This window comes from Oenanthe melanoleuca, chromosome 2 (assembly GCF_029582105.1).
Source record: "Oenanthe melanoleuca isolate GR-GAL-2019-014 chromosome 2, OMel1.0, whole genome shotgun sequence".
NCBI classification, from domain to species: domain Eukaryota; kingdom Metazoa; phylum Chordata; class Aves; order Passeriformes; family Muscicapidae; genus Oenanthe; species Oenanthe melanoleuca.
In genome coordinates, this window is record NC_079335.1 from 142,209,175 (window position 1) to 142,224,630 (window position 15,456).

Consider the following 15,456-nt stretch of genomic DNA (forward strand, 5'->3'; position numbering starts at 1 on the left):
CCCAAATTTGTTCCTACTTTCTTTGTAGATGATGTTTTCTTGAGCTCAGATCCTTCTTGCTGGTTTGAGTTTTCTCCAGATGGTCTGTGTCTTTCTCAGAGCACAGAAGGCGTGTCACACAAATGGGGCCAAAGAAGGGTTTCACAGGCAGCCAAAATCCTGCCTTTTGCTTAGGCTGAACAATTACCATTGTGGCCATAATGTGTTTAATGCTCTCATGTACAACTTGTGCCTCGTGGGATTTGACACCATAGTCAATGACATTCGTGGCTGGGCCTTTGAGCACAGACCTTTGCTTCATGATTTAATCTATTCTGTAGGAAGGTCCAACCACAGAAACCATGAAATGTCTCCTGCCCAGCGAGAGGAGGTGCTCACAGATGCTCCAGGTTTCTGGAGTCCCACTGTCAGCCTCTCACAGATGTTCTTAGGGAATTTCTGTCTCATCCCCATCCTGAGGCTGCTCGTCTCCACCTGGGTCTGCCCTGCTGCTTACAAGTCCTGCATTGGTGAGCAGCAAGCTGAGCACTGGCAGCTCAGGTCTGATGCCTGGACAAGTCTCCTGTCCCCTGGGAGGTGGCAGTCAGACAGACAGAAGCAGCCCATTGCTGGCAGTCTGGTAGGCCATGCTGCAGGGCTGGGGGCAGCACTCCTTACAGCATGGGGTGCCTGCTTTGGCAGGGATTGCAGAGATACAGGGTATTCACAGACAGTGGTAATATCTAGGAATTTCTGTTCCTGTGTTGAGTGTTTTCTCTCATTTCTTCCAAATATCACCCCTTCCATTTGTTTTTTGACAAGTTTTTTGTTGTTTTTTTGGGGTTTGTTTTTTTTTGTTGTTGTTTTTTTGGTTTTTTTTGCCTCCAGGTTTCTTTGCCAGCCTCTTGGGTTTTTTTATGTTGGTGAATGCTCATATTCCCATTCTCTTTGCTAATTCCACACTGCTCATCAGTTTTAATAATTGTTTCCCTTAGTTGAAGTTCACTCTTCTTCGTCTCTTGGCCTGATGTGCAGTTTCCTTCTATCCATTTCCAGTGGCTTCTAGACAGGTGTTTGGTATACAGTATTTCTTCCCACCCCTTTATCCATTTTCTTGTTCATTTCCTTGTCAGCTGCGACTGTTTCCTTCTTGCTTCCTTCAGCTGTGTGATCTGTGTTATTTCCCATAGTCAATAGTCTCATTTCTCCAGACCTTCCATTTCCCTAACACAGCAAACTCTGTGTTGTGTCCTGCATTCCTTCCTTGCTTCTATACCAAAGCTGATGGAAAGTACAAGCAATTTAAATGGTAAAAGCTGGACTCACAGCACTCCAGAGCTGTAGTGGCAGAGATGATCCCTACGAGTGTCTCTGACCTTTGCCAGAAGGGTGTTCATTCACAGGGAATGGATGGTGCAGATGGAATCTGCTCTCACGTAGGGACTGAGAGGGATTCAGTGTGCTTAGTGAAGAGAGAATCTTTGTGCTCCTAGCTTCAGTGTGATAAAGCTGTTCTGAAGCACATGGGCTCTGCTTGGTAAGGATAGAAGCATTTAGAGAAACAAATTTGGATTAATTTTCATAGGGTTATAGTAAGTCTATCTGTAACTTCAGAAATTAATATAGTAAAACTTAAAATGTTTCCAAGAACAACAGAAGGTTGATCAAAGATCTGAAGTAGATTCCAGGTAGACAATTCTTTTTGTAGAAGGTGTTGGAGAAGGAAGATAAGAAGCTTCAGAATCATAGATGGAGTGTGGAAGGTGACTGTATCCTGACAGCTTAGTTTCTTTTAATGCAAGAGATTGAGGGTCATCAAATGGAACTTCTAAGGGTTAGATAAAAAATAAAAGGAGTTGGTTCTTTGTACAGCAGAGAGTTGTCTAGAGACAACATTCTTGCCAAAGGATGTGGTTTGCTGAAACTTTAGGTGTGGTCAAGAGCAGACTGGGCAAGTTCATGAAAGAGAAACTGAGAATGAGTGTACAGGAATCACAGCTGCCACAGGGAGGCCCTGAACTGAACATACTGGGGGGCATGGATGCCATGTCTGCCTGCTCTTTAATATCCCTGTACCTCTGCTTATGCTGCTTAGATGAAGCTTTCTTGAAAAACTGCTGTTTAAAGCCAGCTTGCTATATGGTAAATCTCAGTAATTTTCAGGTAGTAAGACCTTACTTAGTATTTGTATGAAGGTGTCTCTAAGAGAGGCTGGTACCTCTGTGTGAGTTGGGCGTGGCTGTGGCTGTCCCATCGCTGGAAGTGTTCAAGGCCAGGCTGGATGGGGCTTTGAGCAGCCTGTCGTCGTGGCAGGAGGGTTGGAACTGGATCATGTTTAAGGTCCCTCCAACCCGAACCATTCTGTATATTATGTTTTAATTACCAAGAGACAGAATTTGGCTTACATAGATAATACTTCCTGGGCACAGATGCATACTGAAGATTGAAGCTACAGGACTTCTTATTCTTTGACTTTTATCCCTCAGACGTGAAGATAACTCAGAATTGCATAATTTGCCACTTTGCAGGTACAATCAATTGTCCTACAGTCTGTAGGACATTGTTATTTGAGGATACAAGTCAGTTCACATGGACCTTAAGGAACTATCTAGAGTACCTTAGATTACACCTCTAAATTCACTTTTTTCAGCATTGGCATTCTGGTAACTCCTCTTGGTAAACCATAACAAATACTTGTTTAAATAAAAGCTGACACAGTTCATGGTGAATAAGAACCTATTTTCCAAATTGAAAAATATCAGTAAGATGTGTTGTTTTGGTTGTGTTTAGAGGTAATGTTTTCTTCCTTTCAAATGAGAAGACTATCATTAAGTTGATTATATGGCTGTAGAACTCCAACTGTGCTGTTTGAAGAAACTGGAAGCAGTTATTGTCTAATGCAGATTAATTGCTTTGTATAAAATTCTAAAATTCTTCACCTGAAATTCATATGAACTCTGTCCCAACTCCTTTTTTTTTTTTTTTAAAGAATTACACTGCTTAAGTTAAATACTTAACTTCAAACCCAAATCTCTGTAATAATGTCAAACCACAATTTCAGGTTGTTCTGTGATTCATTTACCTATTGGAAGGAGATTATGTCAAACACTTAAATACAGCTTTTAGCAGACATTTTTGCTTCTTTCTCTTTGTAGTGTCTCCATTTGACCTTTCCATCTTTGTCTGTCCTTAGTATCCTTCACTCAGAAGGGTGATTTGTTGGGTTGTGAATCCTGTATCAATATGAAGCAGTTATGCCTCACCTAATGAGGTTTCTTTGGTAGTTTCCTTTCAAGCTTCGTGATTATTGAGATCCAGATATTTACAGAATAATTAGAGGATGCTGAAAAGCTTCATCTGAATCTGAATCACACCTTTACCTGTGTGAATATCTCAGTATATTTGAACTCACACTGATGCAGATCCCTGGTATTGTTTCAAGTCAGAAATGGTGGGGTTTTTTTCTTCACTTAAAATGTAGCTTGCAGGTACTGATTTGAATTTACATAAATGATAAAATGGTGGATCTTCACTAAGGAGGAAAACACTTTAATCTTTAAATAACAAATAAAATGAGAGCAAACTATTTTGTGCATTAGCACAACTTGGCATATCTAAGTAAATAGTAGGTCCCTTATAGTGTTTAATTTATTCTTTCAGCACATGCTAAAACTTCTGACAGGATTAGGTGCAAGAAGAATTCTTAAGGCCAATTCTCATTAGTCTAGTTTGGTAATTAGTACAGATGATGCTCTGAAGTTCTGTTTTGCTATCAAATACTCCATTACACTGTGTTGAGCTTAATTTTAGTCCTGAAAAATAGATGTTAAAAACACTGTAAATTTCTGTAACAAGTAGTGTGTGAAAAAGACATCCTGAAGGCATTTCCAGGCATTGAGGAAGATTGTTGCATAATTCCTTTAAAAACAAATTCGTAGCAAAAGTCACATGATACCCTCTTCACTTTCTTTTTCAACCCAAACCATGAGTGAAAGAGATCTTTATGCTTTCCAAGTTGGGTTTCTTTTTAACTTTGGTGCAATTGTTATTGTGGCAAATGGCAGTAGTGATCACGTGCAACTTAGTGTTTAATGCTGAGGAAATGGCTATAGCTAGTGGATCTCACTGGAATTGCCATGCCTTGCATTTTCTCAAATATAATCCATTGTTTTTTCTTGTTTAAACCCGGTTTTAGCGTGATTAATTGGAAAAGGTGAATGCACAACAAAACTCCTTTGGTAATAGCAGTCCCACAGTAGGCTGGGAGGCATTTTAGAGAAGTTACAAGCAGAATGTTCCTTGAGCTGAATCCAAGAGTTTGAATTTCTCTTGCTGTTGCCATCCTCCCTTTATCTCCATGTGATGCGTGGATTCCCCTGTGCAGGCTCTCCTGAAAGAAGGGCAGCTTTAACACCTTTCTGCAGAGCAGGCAGCTGCAGGATTTCCTTTAGCCTGCCACCCTCACCATTGAGTACTGCAAGGGCTGGATAATTTCAGGTGTCTCACTGACAGACATGCCCAGCATAGGCTACTCACTGTCTTGCTTGGTGTTCAGCTGTATGGGGGCCCTGGAGACATGGAGGGAAGTTATTCCTGTGAGAATGAGGAAGGAAGATTTATTCCCCCAGCTGTGTAGGTGGAGGTGTGGGAGCATGGCAGTGCCCCATATCACTGCAGCTTGTGGTGCATTCTACTCATGTATGGAAAACAAGCAGGAGAGTGGGAGTGAGATACTGTTGAGGGTCACACAACCTCCCGTGGACACATCTGAAGATTTCCAGAAGCTGCACAGTGCTCATGTGGGCACGAGTGCACATCTGTGAGATATGGGCCACAGCATAAACAAAATGTGTTTGCATGAGCCAGCCTGCACATCTGCTGGTTATCAGGGAGCCTTGCCTGACACAGGATTACCCAGTGCCATTTCCCAGCTCAGAAGGATCCAGGAGGGGCTTCTCCTGGAAGTACAACTACAGGTGTTGGTAATCTTGGTGCTAAGGCTTAATTCTGTAAAAAAAAATAAGTTTGAGGGACTCTCAGTTTTACCTTAATTCTCTGACTGAAATATTTGCAAGCAAACCAGATGTTTCTCCTACTCTGGTTGTGATTTAATATTGTGCAATTAGTTGCCCAATACTGCATGTGTTGAAATGAAGTTGTTTCAATGGGAAAAATCTGTGTTTTAGGATGAGTCCTGATGACTGTCATCAGTCAAGTAGAGGAAATAGTGACTGGTCTCCCTTCCTTCAGGATTAAGTGGCTGCAGGGCATTTTGTTATCCTTTGTCAGGATGTGGACAGGGGAGGATTATAACACTTTAGATTCTTGTCAGGGGGTTGAGTAAATTCTGCGTGAGGAAGAGACATTGACTGATGAAATAAGAACCTGTAGAAGAGCATGGCTGTGAAAGAGTGATGGGATCAACATGTTTCTTGTTAGAAAGGGCATCCTTCAAACAAGATCCAAGTCTGGATCTCCTCCCATGGCTCAATGGGAACAGACATTAGCTTCAGACATTACTAGCTTTTCTGCCTCTTAATGCATCCCTAAAACTCAGTATTTCTGGTTCATTCTGAACACAGTTTTTCCTCAATGTTATGTATTAAAATTTCTGTGCATTTGAGTCTGTGGCATCCTCTGGGATGAGGTGAGGTATAGAAGCACCTCCTGGTAATAAACCACCTCTGGATCTTTAAATCTTTATAAGAAAGTAGCATTTGTCATGGGAAAATATGTAATTTAAGTTGAAGTTACAGATAATGATGAACTTACATTTTGAGTTGGAGCACCTAAGATACATCTTAAATGGAGTACTGATAAGCTTCTTCTTTCTTTTTTCTTAGTAACTTATAAAAAGATTTGTGACACATCGTCTCCTGCTTTTTATCCCATTTTGAATTATCCTGTTCTTAAAATACGTTAATTATGATAACAGATCTAGGGATTGATCTTAAGATTTGCCAGTATCTCTATTTCGTTATCTTCAATATGAGAGCTCTTCTTGCATCACAGATTTAGATCCTCTAATTGCATATTGACATATGGAAAGTAGATTTGTAAGTACTTTCTGCAGTCCTCAGATGATAGGAAAAAAAATCTCTACCTTCTGCCCATACAGACATAACTTAAAATATTTACTGAGCACTTGAAGCTAAAAGGCTAACGTGATGGAACTGGCCACTTTGTTCGGCCTGATGAGGCAGCAGTTGTGGCATGTCAGGAGGCAGAGGAGCGTGGCTTTCCTGCAGAGGGTCTGTCCAGCATCCCAGCAGAGGCTGGGAGTTCACTGCCACTGAGTGGTTGTGCCTATCTGCCTGTGCTTACAGCTGAAGCCCCTCTGCTTACCCCTCTGGAAAGTGTAAAACCTTTCTTTTCCCCTTTGTATAATCTCTCCTCTCTATCTCAGCCGCACAGTGTCCTGGCAGAGCTCTGGGCACATTCTGCTGCTCCTGTCTTTAACTTCTGCATCCATGTGCTCACAGCCTTCAGTGAAGGCTCCCCCAGCCCCCTTGCCGTGGTGAGCACTCGGTTCAGCTGCATTCCCCAGCTCTGCTGAAGCAGGAGCAGTAGCACAAACCATATGATTCTTGACAGCTTCACAGCTGTCCGCACCACGCTGCAGAGTAGCTGTGAAACTCACTGCTCCTGTTGTTTCACTCCACTCTGCCTGCAGAAACTACTGCTGCAAGTTGTGATGCTGGAGCTGCCTTACAGGCTCCAGAAATACCAGCTTTACTCCTGTATGCCTTTTCAAAGAATACCACTTGAAAAGTTAGTTTATTTTTTTTCTTAATTACTGTTTCATATTTCTCTTTTATAGACCTTAACATTATTGCATATTTGCTATGACTCCACTTTAAAGAGCTTTGTTTATTTGTTTGTAATTATCCTCAAGTCTTTTAATGAGCAGTGATAGTCTGTCCTAACAGGATGTATGAATAATTATTTATTCCACTGTGGATAATCTTGTGTTTGTAACTAGTGTAATTTATATACCATGGTGTTGCCTGTTTAAGTTTCTTAAGTCTCCTCACAAGTCTCTCTGGTCTCAACCAGCATAAATAGCTTTGCTTTCCCTGCTTAGGAACTCTGCCTGTGAGGCCAGATCAGGTTACACTGGCAGTCCAGTGGTTGCAGTCACTGACAGACAAATAACAGTCTGTTTGTTGCTCTATCACACACTGAAAGCGAGCTATAAAATAGGCATACCTACTGTTCAGTGTAACTATTAATTTTCCACTGCTCTCACACTACCTTTATCCATATTTTCTTTGGATTTTTTTGTCTTGGGATATCTTTTTCTAAAGACTTCTGGAACATGTCAGACATTTGCCATCAGCTCCGGGGGTTGTGCTGGCTCGTGGTGGTTGTGTGTTGAGGCAGATCAGTGAGGGATGTGCTGCTGAGGCCATGAGATGAGGACAAATGATTCCTAGCAATACCACAGAAGGTGTAATTTCAGTATCATGAATGGGACTTACTTTATCTGCCCACCAACCTGCTTGTTCCTGGTGATCCATCTGCCTTAATGAAAGTGCAGTCCTACCTGTCAACCATAGATAAAAGCATTTGGCTTCATTCTGTCTGGTCTTCGTTTTGGGCTCATGATATGCTTCTCCCTTAGGATCTGACTGTCTGGTACTACCAGTAGTAGTAGAGCAGTTCATGTTTCTTCTTCTTTTTCTTTCTTCCTTGTTGCTCTATGGTGAGAGCAAAAGGAGCCTTCCTAGAGTATGATAAACCAAATCTCAGCAGCTTTACTGGATTCTTTTCAGATCTGGAACTTTCCTTTTCCACTTCCACTCTTTTCTGTTTCTGTTCTTGTCTCTCCAGACTGAAAAGCACAGGAGGCTTTATTTTTCCCCCCAGAATTTAGTAAATATTTTGCAGCAGTTTAGCCTTAAGGTTTTCATTTCCTCCCACTTCACTTCCCTCCTCTCACTCACACAGCACAGAGTGTCCCAAATCTAAATGTGCCACCTTGGAGATGCACTGAAATCTATTTAAATGGCATCCAGGCATAACCAAGCCTCTCTCCAAGTGCCTGATTCCCTGAGGCATCTTTTTGGGGTCTTTGGGGCATAAATATGAAGAAAACAGAATTGCTCATTTAAGCATTAAAAAAAAAGTGTTAAATGGCCTTCCTTTAATGCAAACTGCATTAGTTGCAGAAGTTCACATTTTAAGTTTGTGGGTATGTTTATTATAGAAATATTTTTCAGTAGCTTCCATATGATGTGACACAAGGAGTGCTGTCAGAGCTGTCATTTCAATCCTGTTGCTATGTTGTGCATGTTAAAACATAATTGCAAATGGTGCAGGGTATTGCAGCGGTCACAGTTCTGTAAATATAAAATTCCTCCAGTAAAACTTTTAGGCATCATTTTGTTTTTAAATATTGAAGTAAATGAAGATGATTGGATTTGTGTATGTGGTGTGCTCCGGCATGTGTGACTGTAGCCATTGCTATGATTTTCTCATTATTCCATTTTTAGTAAACCTTTGCGTGTATAGTATTTACACATTGTGTTACAGATAACCTGTATGTGCTTCTAGAAAGGTGTATATGTTATAATATTCTATGTGTTCTGTAACATTTTGATGCCTTTTAGCAAGCATGTGTCTAGACACACAGAATTTTGAAAATTCTGATAATTTGAATATAACATGGACTTTTTTTGTTTGCTTGTTAATCAGGCAGTTTCGTGAACATAAAAAAAGTTCTTTTAATGTAACTGTTAATTAGCTGGAAATAGTGTTTCTGAATGCTGAATTCTGATACCTGATGGCACGTGGGAGCTTTTATTGTCTTGTTATAAAGGGTTAAATTAGCATGAAATTTGCTCTTTGATGGGGCATCCTCTGCTGGCTTTTCCCCCAATAAAGAAGTAATGGTCTTCCCTTTTACAGCGAACAACTCTGCGCCTTTTGTTACTGTGGAGAACGGAGCTCATTAGGACAAGGAGATTTAAAACAATTCAGTCCCACTCCTGGGTATGTTATCCCGTGGAAAAACCAGCCTTTAAATAAGAGTGAAGCCAGCGACAGCACGGATGGAGCTTGTGAGAGAACTCCAAGGCAAAACTCAGTGCCGCGCAAACAGAGAGGCCAGAAGAAGTAAGTCTGTCCTACAATAAATACGTAGATTTTTTATTTTGCATGAAATTCAGGAAGGATCTTTATTGGTTCTGTACTATAATAGATGACTAACTTGTGTTTGTGTAAGTGAGGGTTTTTAAAATTAATAAATGTTTGTAAGAAAAATCAACGTGTACAAAAACCTAACTAAAAGCAGAATGCCAGAGCAACCAACACGTGAGGGATATAGAAGTGGTTGTCTCTTCTGCTTTTTAAAAATGGGTTTGTTTCTTCCCTAAGTGTGAATCCTCACTCTGGGAGAGCACAGAAAAGAGACATAGCCACTGTAAAACACAGCTCTTGTTGTAATGCTGAAGTAGAAGTACACACAAAGGGTGGAAGAGGATGGACTTCTGACACTTCATGTGTTGTGTGGCCTGGAATAATGGGCAGCCTCTGCCCACCTGGTTAGAGCCTCTCCTCTTGCCCTGCAGCGCTGGTGCCAGTGCTGTTGAGAGCACACCGCAGTGGTTCCTGCCATGCAGGAGTGGGGTTTGCAGGCAGGGGGGTTTGGTCATGGTCCCCAGGCCTCTCAGTGACTGTGAGAGATGGCAGGGGCATACCTGGGTGTACCGGGGCATACCTGGCCCTGCAGCAGAGAGTGCTCAGTACGTGGTTGGCACTAGGATGGGACTGCTCAGAGCCACATCTTTATGGGCACCAGCATCCTGTCACTGGGGACTTGTGATGACTTGGGTTCCTTTAGGGTTGATGGTGAATGTAGATCACTCAGTGCTGTCTGCATGACAAAGGGGTTGCAACCCTAGAGAAATATGAAGGGAGCCAGTGGTGATGCAGGGCTACAGGCCAGTGAGGGACTGTGGGTTCTGTGGGGTTGAGGATGGTGAGGGGCTGTGGGTGTGTGGGGAGAGGGCAGTGAGGGGCTGTGGGTGTGGGGAGAGGGCAGTGAGGGGCAGTGCGTGTGGGGTGAGGGCAGTGAGGGGCTGTGAGTGTGGGGAGAGGGCAGTGAGGGGCTGTGGGTGTGGGGAGAGGGCAGTGAGGGGCAATGCGTGTGGGGTGAGGGCAGTGAGGGGCTGTGGGTGTGCGGGGGTGAGGGCAGTGAGGGGCTGTGGGTGTGAGGGGTTGAGGGCAGTGAGGGGTTGTGGGTGTGAGGGGTTGAGGGCAGTGAGGGGTTGTGGGTGTGAGGGGTTGAGGGCAGTGAGGGGCTGTGAGTGTGGGGAGAGGGCAGTGAGGGGCTGTGGGTGTGGGGTAGAGGGCAGTGAGGGGGTGTGAGTGTATGTGGTGAGGGCAGTGAGAGGGTGAGGGCAGTGAGGGGCTCTGGGTTTGTGGGGTTGAGGGCGGTGAGGGGCTGTGGGTGTGCGGGGTTGAGGGTGCTGTGGTGATGTGGAGCTGTGGGCAGTGTGGGGTTGAGGGCTACGCCTGTGGTGTGGCATGGTGCGGGGTTGAGGGTGATGCAGGGTCACAGGCGGTATGGCTCATGTGGGACGGTGACGCGTGGTCGAGGGTGGTGTGGGGCAGAGGGCAAGGCAGTGATGTGGGATGGCGATGCCATACAGTGATGTGGGGTGGTGATGTGGAGCTGCAGGCGGGGCAGCTATGAGTGGTCAAGGGTGGGATGGTGATCTGGGACTGCGGGCAGTGCGGGATGGTGGTGATGTGGGGCAGGGATGTGGGGCCGAGGACAGTGGTGTGATGATAAGGGGCTGTGGTGTGGGGCAGTGGTGGTGTGGGGCAGGGATTCAGGGCCGAGGCTGGTGGTGATGATGCGGAGCCATGGGCGGTGCAGGGCACACACCGGGCATTGGGAGATTGGCTCCGGGCATTGGGAGATTGGCTCCGGGCATTGGGGGATTTGCTCTGGGCATTTGGGGATTGGCTCCGGGCATTGGGGGATTTGCTCCGGGCATTGGGGGATTTGCTCTGGGCATTGGGGGATTTGCTCTGGGCATTTGGGGATTGGCTCCGGGCATTGGGGGATTTGCTCCGGGCATTGGGGGATTGGCTCTGGGCATTTGGGGATTGGCTCTGGGCATTGGGGGATTGGCTCCGGGCATTGGGGGATTGGCTCCGGGCATTGGGGGATTGGCTCCGGGCATTGGGGGATTGGCTCTGGGCATTGGGGGATTGGCTCTGGGCATTGGGGGATTGGCTCTGGGCATTGGGGGATTGGCTCTGGGCATTGGGGGATTGGCTCCGGGCATTGGGGGATTGGTTTCAGGCATTGGGGGATTGGCTCTGGGCTTGGCCTGGCCAGGAAGGAAAGCAAGGAGGGAGGCAGCTCTCGGCTCTTCCGAGCTCCCCGAGTCAGACCTGTCCATGGCTGTGCTGCTGCTGCAGGAGCTGCTCAGTGTTTCGCACTTGCTGAGGTTGCTTGGGTGCACGTTGGATGTTTTTGTCACCATGTTGGCAGTAGAAAAGTGCACATTGTGTAATGATGATATAGAAAAGTGGCTTTTCTTAAAGCTAATAAAAGTAACACCCTTGCCTCAGGCTCTATTCTGTAGGTATATGAAATACTATTTTCAGAGAAGTACCATGGAAAGTGTTTTGGTGCAGGGCAAGATTGCAGAGTAAATTGGGGCATTCTGTAAATGGATTGGTTTGATGTTGCAAGAAAGCTTTTTTATACAGAAAAATGCCTTGTCAGTTGGTATTTAGTTTTTCTCAAAGATCCTTTAAGCTTTGGTGTTGTGAGTAGCAGTTTGGTGTTAGAGGAGGCTTCACTGTCCATGGGAGTGAAGCACAGGATGCCCAGAGTAGCTGTGGATGCTCCGTCCCTAGAAATGTTCAAGGGCAGATTGGACAAGGCTTAGAGCAATCTGGGATAGTGGAAGATATCCCTGCCCATTGTAGGAGGGTTGGAACAAGATCCTTTCCAACTCAAACACACATGAATGGTGTTCAGAAACCAGTTTTGTCAAACAGACCTTAGTGCTTTGTTAAGGAGGTTTTAAATGTTGATAGTGTCAGAATTAATAGGTTTTGGGGTAGATTTTTTTTTTTTTTTTTTAAACAAGTCATGAAGATACCATAATAATAGAAATTGTAGAAAACTTCTAAGATTTCTTGGGCAGTTCAAGACAGATGTTACTCTTTCCCCCATACACTAAAGGGTTTTAAAATGTTTTTATTAATGTAATGGCTGAAGTAAAGCATGGTTTTAAGAAAAGCAGAGTTATCACAGGTTACAATTCCAGTGGTTACTGTATCTGTTGACAGATGCATACAATTGAGTTATTAATAGCAGAGAGTAATCAAGTTCAGAGAGCCTTAATGGAAAATGCAGCACCACCTTTCCTACCAATTGTTGAGGCATCAGTGATCAAGTCTCTTATCAGTATGCCTAAACACACACCCTTAGATGTCCAAGATACTCTTTAGCATGCAGGAAATAAAGGCAAAGTTGTTGCTTTTTTTTTTTTTTTTTTTTTTTTTTTTTTAATGCAGTAATCTGAGTTGTGTGAATTGTTTTCTGTTGAGATTAGAATTTGGGAAAGAGATTAATAAGGTTATAAACTAGTACAATATTGTAGTCTTTATTATCACTGCATTTGTTAATCTCCCTACCCCCTTTCTCCATCTCAGCCCCACCTTTTGGAGTTTTTTTTAACATCTGGTGACATTGTATATATAAAGATGTTTATGTCCAAACAGATTTTAAAGTCCTGTTTTTTTTCTACCTTCCCCCCATAGCTGTAGTATTTTCTATAGGCACCTCACCTCTGATTGTTGTTACCTCATTCTCAATTCCAAGGGTTGGGCAAGTTTTAATATCAAACAGAATCAAACTGAAAGGAGCATGTGTGTCCTGAAGAACTGGAAGAGAGCAGGCTTGTTTACTAACAGCTGTAACTGGCAACTGTTATTGGGGAAAGTGTTGGGATAAAATATAAGGAAGACACTTGTTAATGTTGATTTATATTTTATCATATTAGGAAAAAATTTTACTTGCTGCGAGTTTTGGATCATTTGTGAGTATCTGGCTAATTGAACAAAGAATGTGGTCACTTCTAAGTTTTTTTTCTGCTTCCTGATACAGATCTCGATCGAGTATAGCATCATGTACAAGTGTAAGCACCCAAACTGCTTCTGATGATCAGGTTGTCAAATTCTGGGATGAACTCAGTTTAGTTGGCTTACCAGATGACATTGATATTCAAGCCTTATTTGAGCCAACAGGTAAGATCCATTGTTATCCTCCTGCTTCTCCCTGTCCAGTAGCAGTACAGTAGCCACAGCGACATGAGTGAAATTTTGCAGCTCCTGGTTTTTTGTGCTGTGGTGTTTGTCAAGTCTTTGGTGGTGCTTTGGTAGCTTTTACCCGTGTCAGCTTGTGTTTTTGTAGTCTTTCCAGAAAAGAGAATCCTCAGCTTTGTGTGGGGAAATATTTGTAATCTGCTGCTGAACTGGTGTTCAGGTAGTAATACCTTCAGTACTGTGATTCTGTTTTGGGGAGGAAAGGGTAAAGGAATGAGGCATGGCTTAATATAATTCTCAAAAGTCGTCATCCTATGACGTTACCTGATCTCCTGCTGCAAGTGTTATTGGAAGCAATGGAATAGAAGATTTAAAAGAGCAGCATGATTAGAGCAGTAGAGACATAATGCACATGCATGTTTCCAGAATCTGCAGGTTTTGTGTCAGAAAAATGTCTGGTTTATCATCTACTCTTCCATTTTAATTGAACTTCTCTATTAATTAAGTTATTAATTACTTTTTCAGAAGATATCTGTGTCCAAATGCTATGATGCCAGTAGTCCATTCACATATTTTGCTCCAAAAAATGGAAATACATTTACGAAATAATAAAAATGTCACTCTCTCATGAATGTGGAAAGTTATTTAAAGGTCTAATTAAAAGAAAAAAATAAAATCCGATGATTTTGTTTAAATAGTTTTCCTATAGTGTGTGTAGATCGGTGCATGTAGACTTACCAATCTACATTTTTAAAGTTGCCGTTATTTGTAAATGACTGTTCTCAAACTCACATGGAGATTTTTGGAATTTTTTTTGTAGCTTGAATTAATAAATTGGCTGATACCTAATCTCAACTGCTAGTATAAACCATCATTTCTAATTCCCATGTGAAGCAGTCAGAGAATTCCTTTGGAAGTATGCATTATTTGCATTGTTTTTCCCAGAATCAAATTAAAAATAACTCTTACTCTTGTTAGAGTTACCTGTTGAATTCTACAAATTCTGATGAATTTTTTGTTAGGTAAATGTATCTCTACACTGTTCTTGTTGTATTGACGTAATTTTCTCAGTCATTTATGTGAGTTTCTATTCGTGCTATATTTTGAGCTTTTAAATAAACACTTCATGGAACATATTCTGCATGAACATACAGATATCCAGACCTTGGAAATCGTAAATTAAGATTACAAACCTAGGGAAATGTTTTCTACAGTGAAATATAAGATCAGATGGAACTCTGTGTGTGGGTCAAACAAGCATTGAATCAAATAGATTAAATGGAATCAAAGTCAGAGGATGTTGAGCACCTCAGTGCTATGATTACATGATCAGCCACTTGAAAATTATAAACAGATAAAAAAGGTGTGTTGTATATGAAAGAAAATCGCAGTGTTTTTATTGTCTGATAGTAACTGTAACATAATCAGTGTATGATAATACAGGTTTTCAATGTTGCAACAAGAAAAAAAAGTGGGGAGAGGACTTCTGTTTTTTTTCTGGCAAGTATTTACTGCCAGAACTGAGTTCCATACTTGGAGGCAGTGCTTGACAGAGCTGTCCAACCCTGGCCCTTTGTCTCTGTGCACACACCAGGTCACTGCTGGGCTCATCACCGCTGTGCGGAGTGGTCTGTGGGAGTCTGCCAGACTGAAGAGCAGCTATCGCTGAACGTGGACAAAGCTGTTGTCTCAGGGAGCACAGAAGTGAGTAAAAAACACTTGAATGCTCAAGTTCTATTAGAAAACAGGGTGGGTAGGGTTGATAAAAAGACAAATGCAATACAAAGTGTGACTAAAAATACCCACGTATGACTCTCTGGGCTTTCATTTATAATTAGGTTTCCTTGGGCAGATCTTCATGCTTAAAACATTTGTTGCAATTTCTTATCATTAATTAGTTTTTAGTTAACTAGAATGTAGGAAGAACCAGACCAACCAAAGCAAATTAGAGACAAAAGAAAAGTTAAGTTCAATTAGCAAATACTCTGATAGGTAGAGGAAGTATTTATTGCACCAGTTTATATCCTGAAATTATATCACTCAAATAGAGTAAAAGAATTTCTCAACTACTTTCATGTCAGTTTCAAAAAGCAGGTTAGTATAAAAAAGCCAGTGTTTGCCATGAAACTTACATTGATACTCTAAATACTCATAGAAATACACAGATAAATATTTAATCTT

At 42.4% G+C, this 15,456-nt stretch overlaps 1 protein-coding gene across 15 annotated transcripts in view; it reads left to right on the forward strand.

Moving 5' to 3' along the window:
- The window catches only part of KMT2C (lysine methyltransferase 2C), a 188,627-nt gene that overhangs the window by 64,396 nt on the left and 108,775 nt on the right, over positions 1–15,456 (forward strand). For all 15 annotated transcript variants that reach the window (XM_056485255.1, XM_056485264.1, XM_056485259.1 and 12 more), the window contains 3 exons: positions 8,890–9,096; positions 13,118–13,257; positions 14,870–14,979. In XM_056485255.1, the coding sequence (XP_056341230.1) occupies positions 8,890–9,096; positions 13,118–13,257; positions 14,870–14,979 (457 nt within the window). The remainder of the gene's footprint in view (positions 1–8,889; positions 9,097–13,117; positions 13,258–14,869; positions 14,980–15,456) is intronic.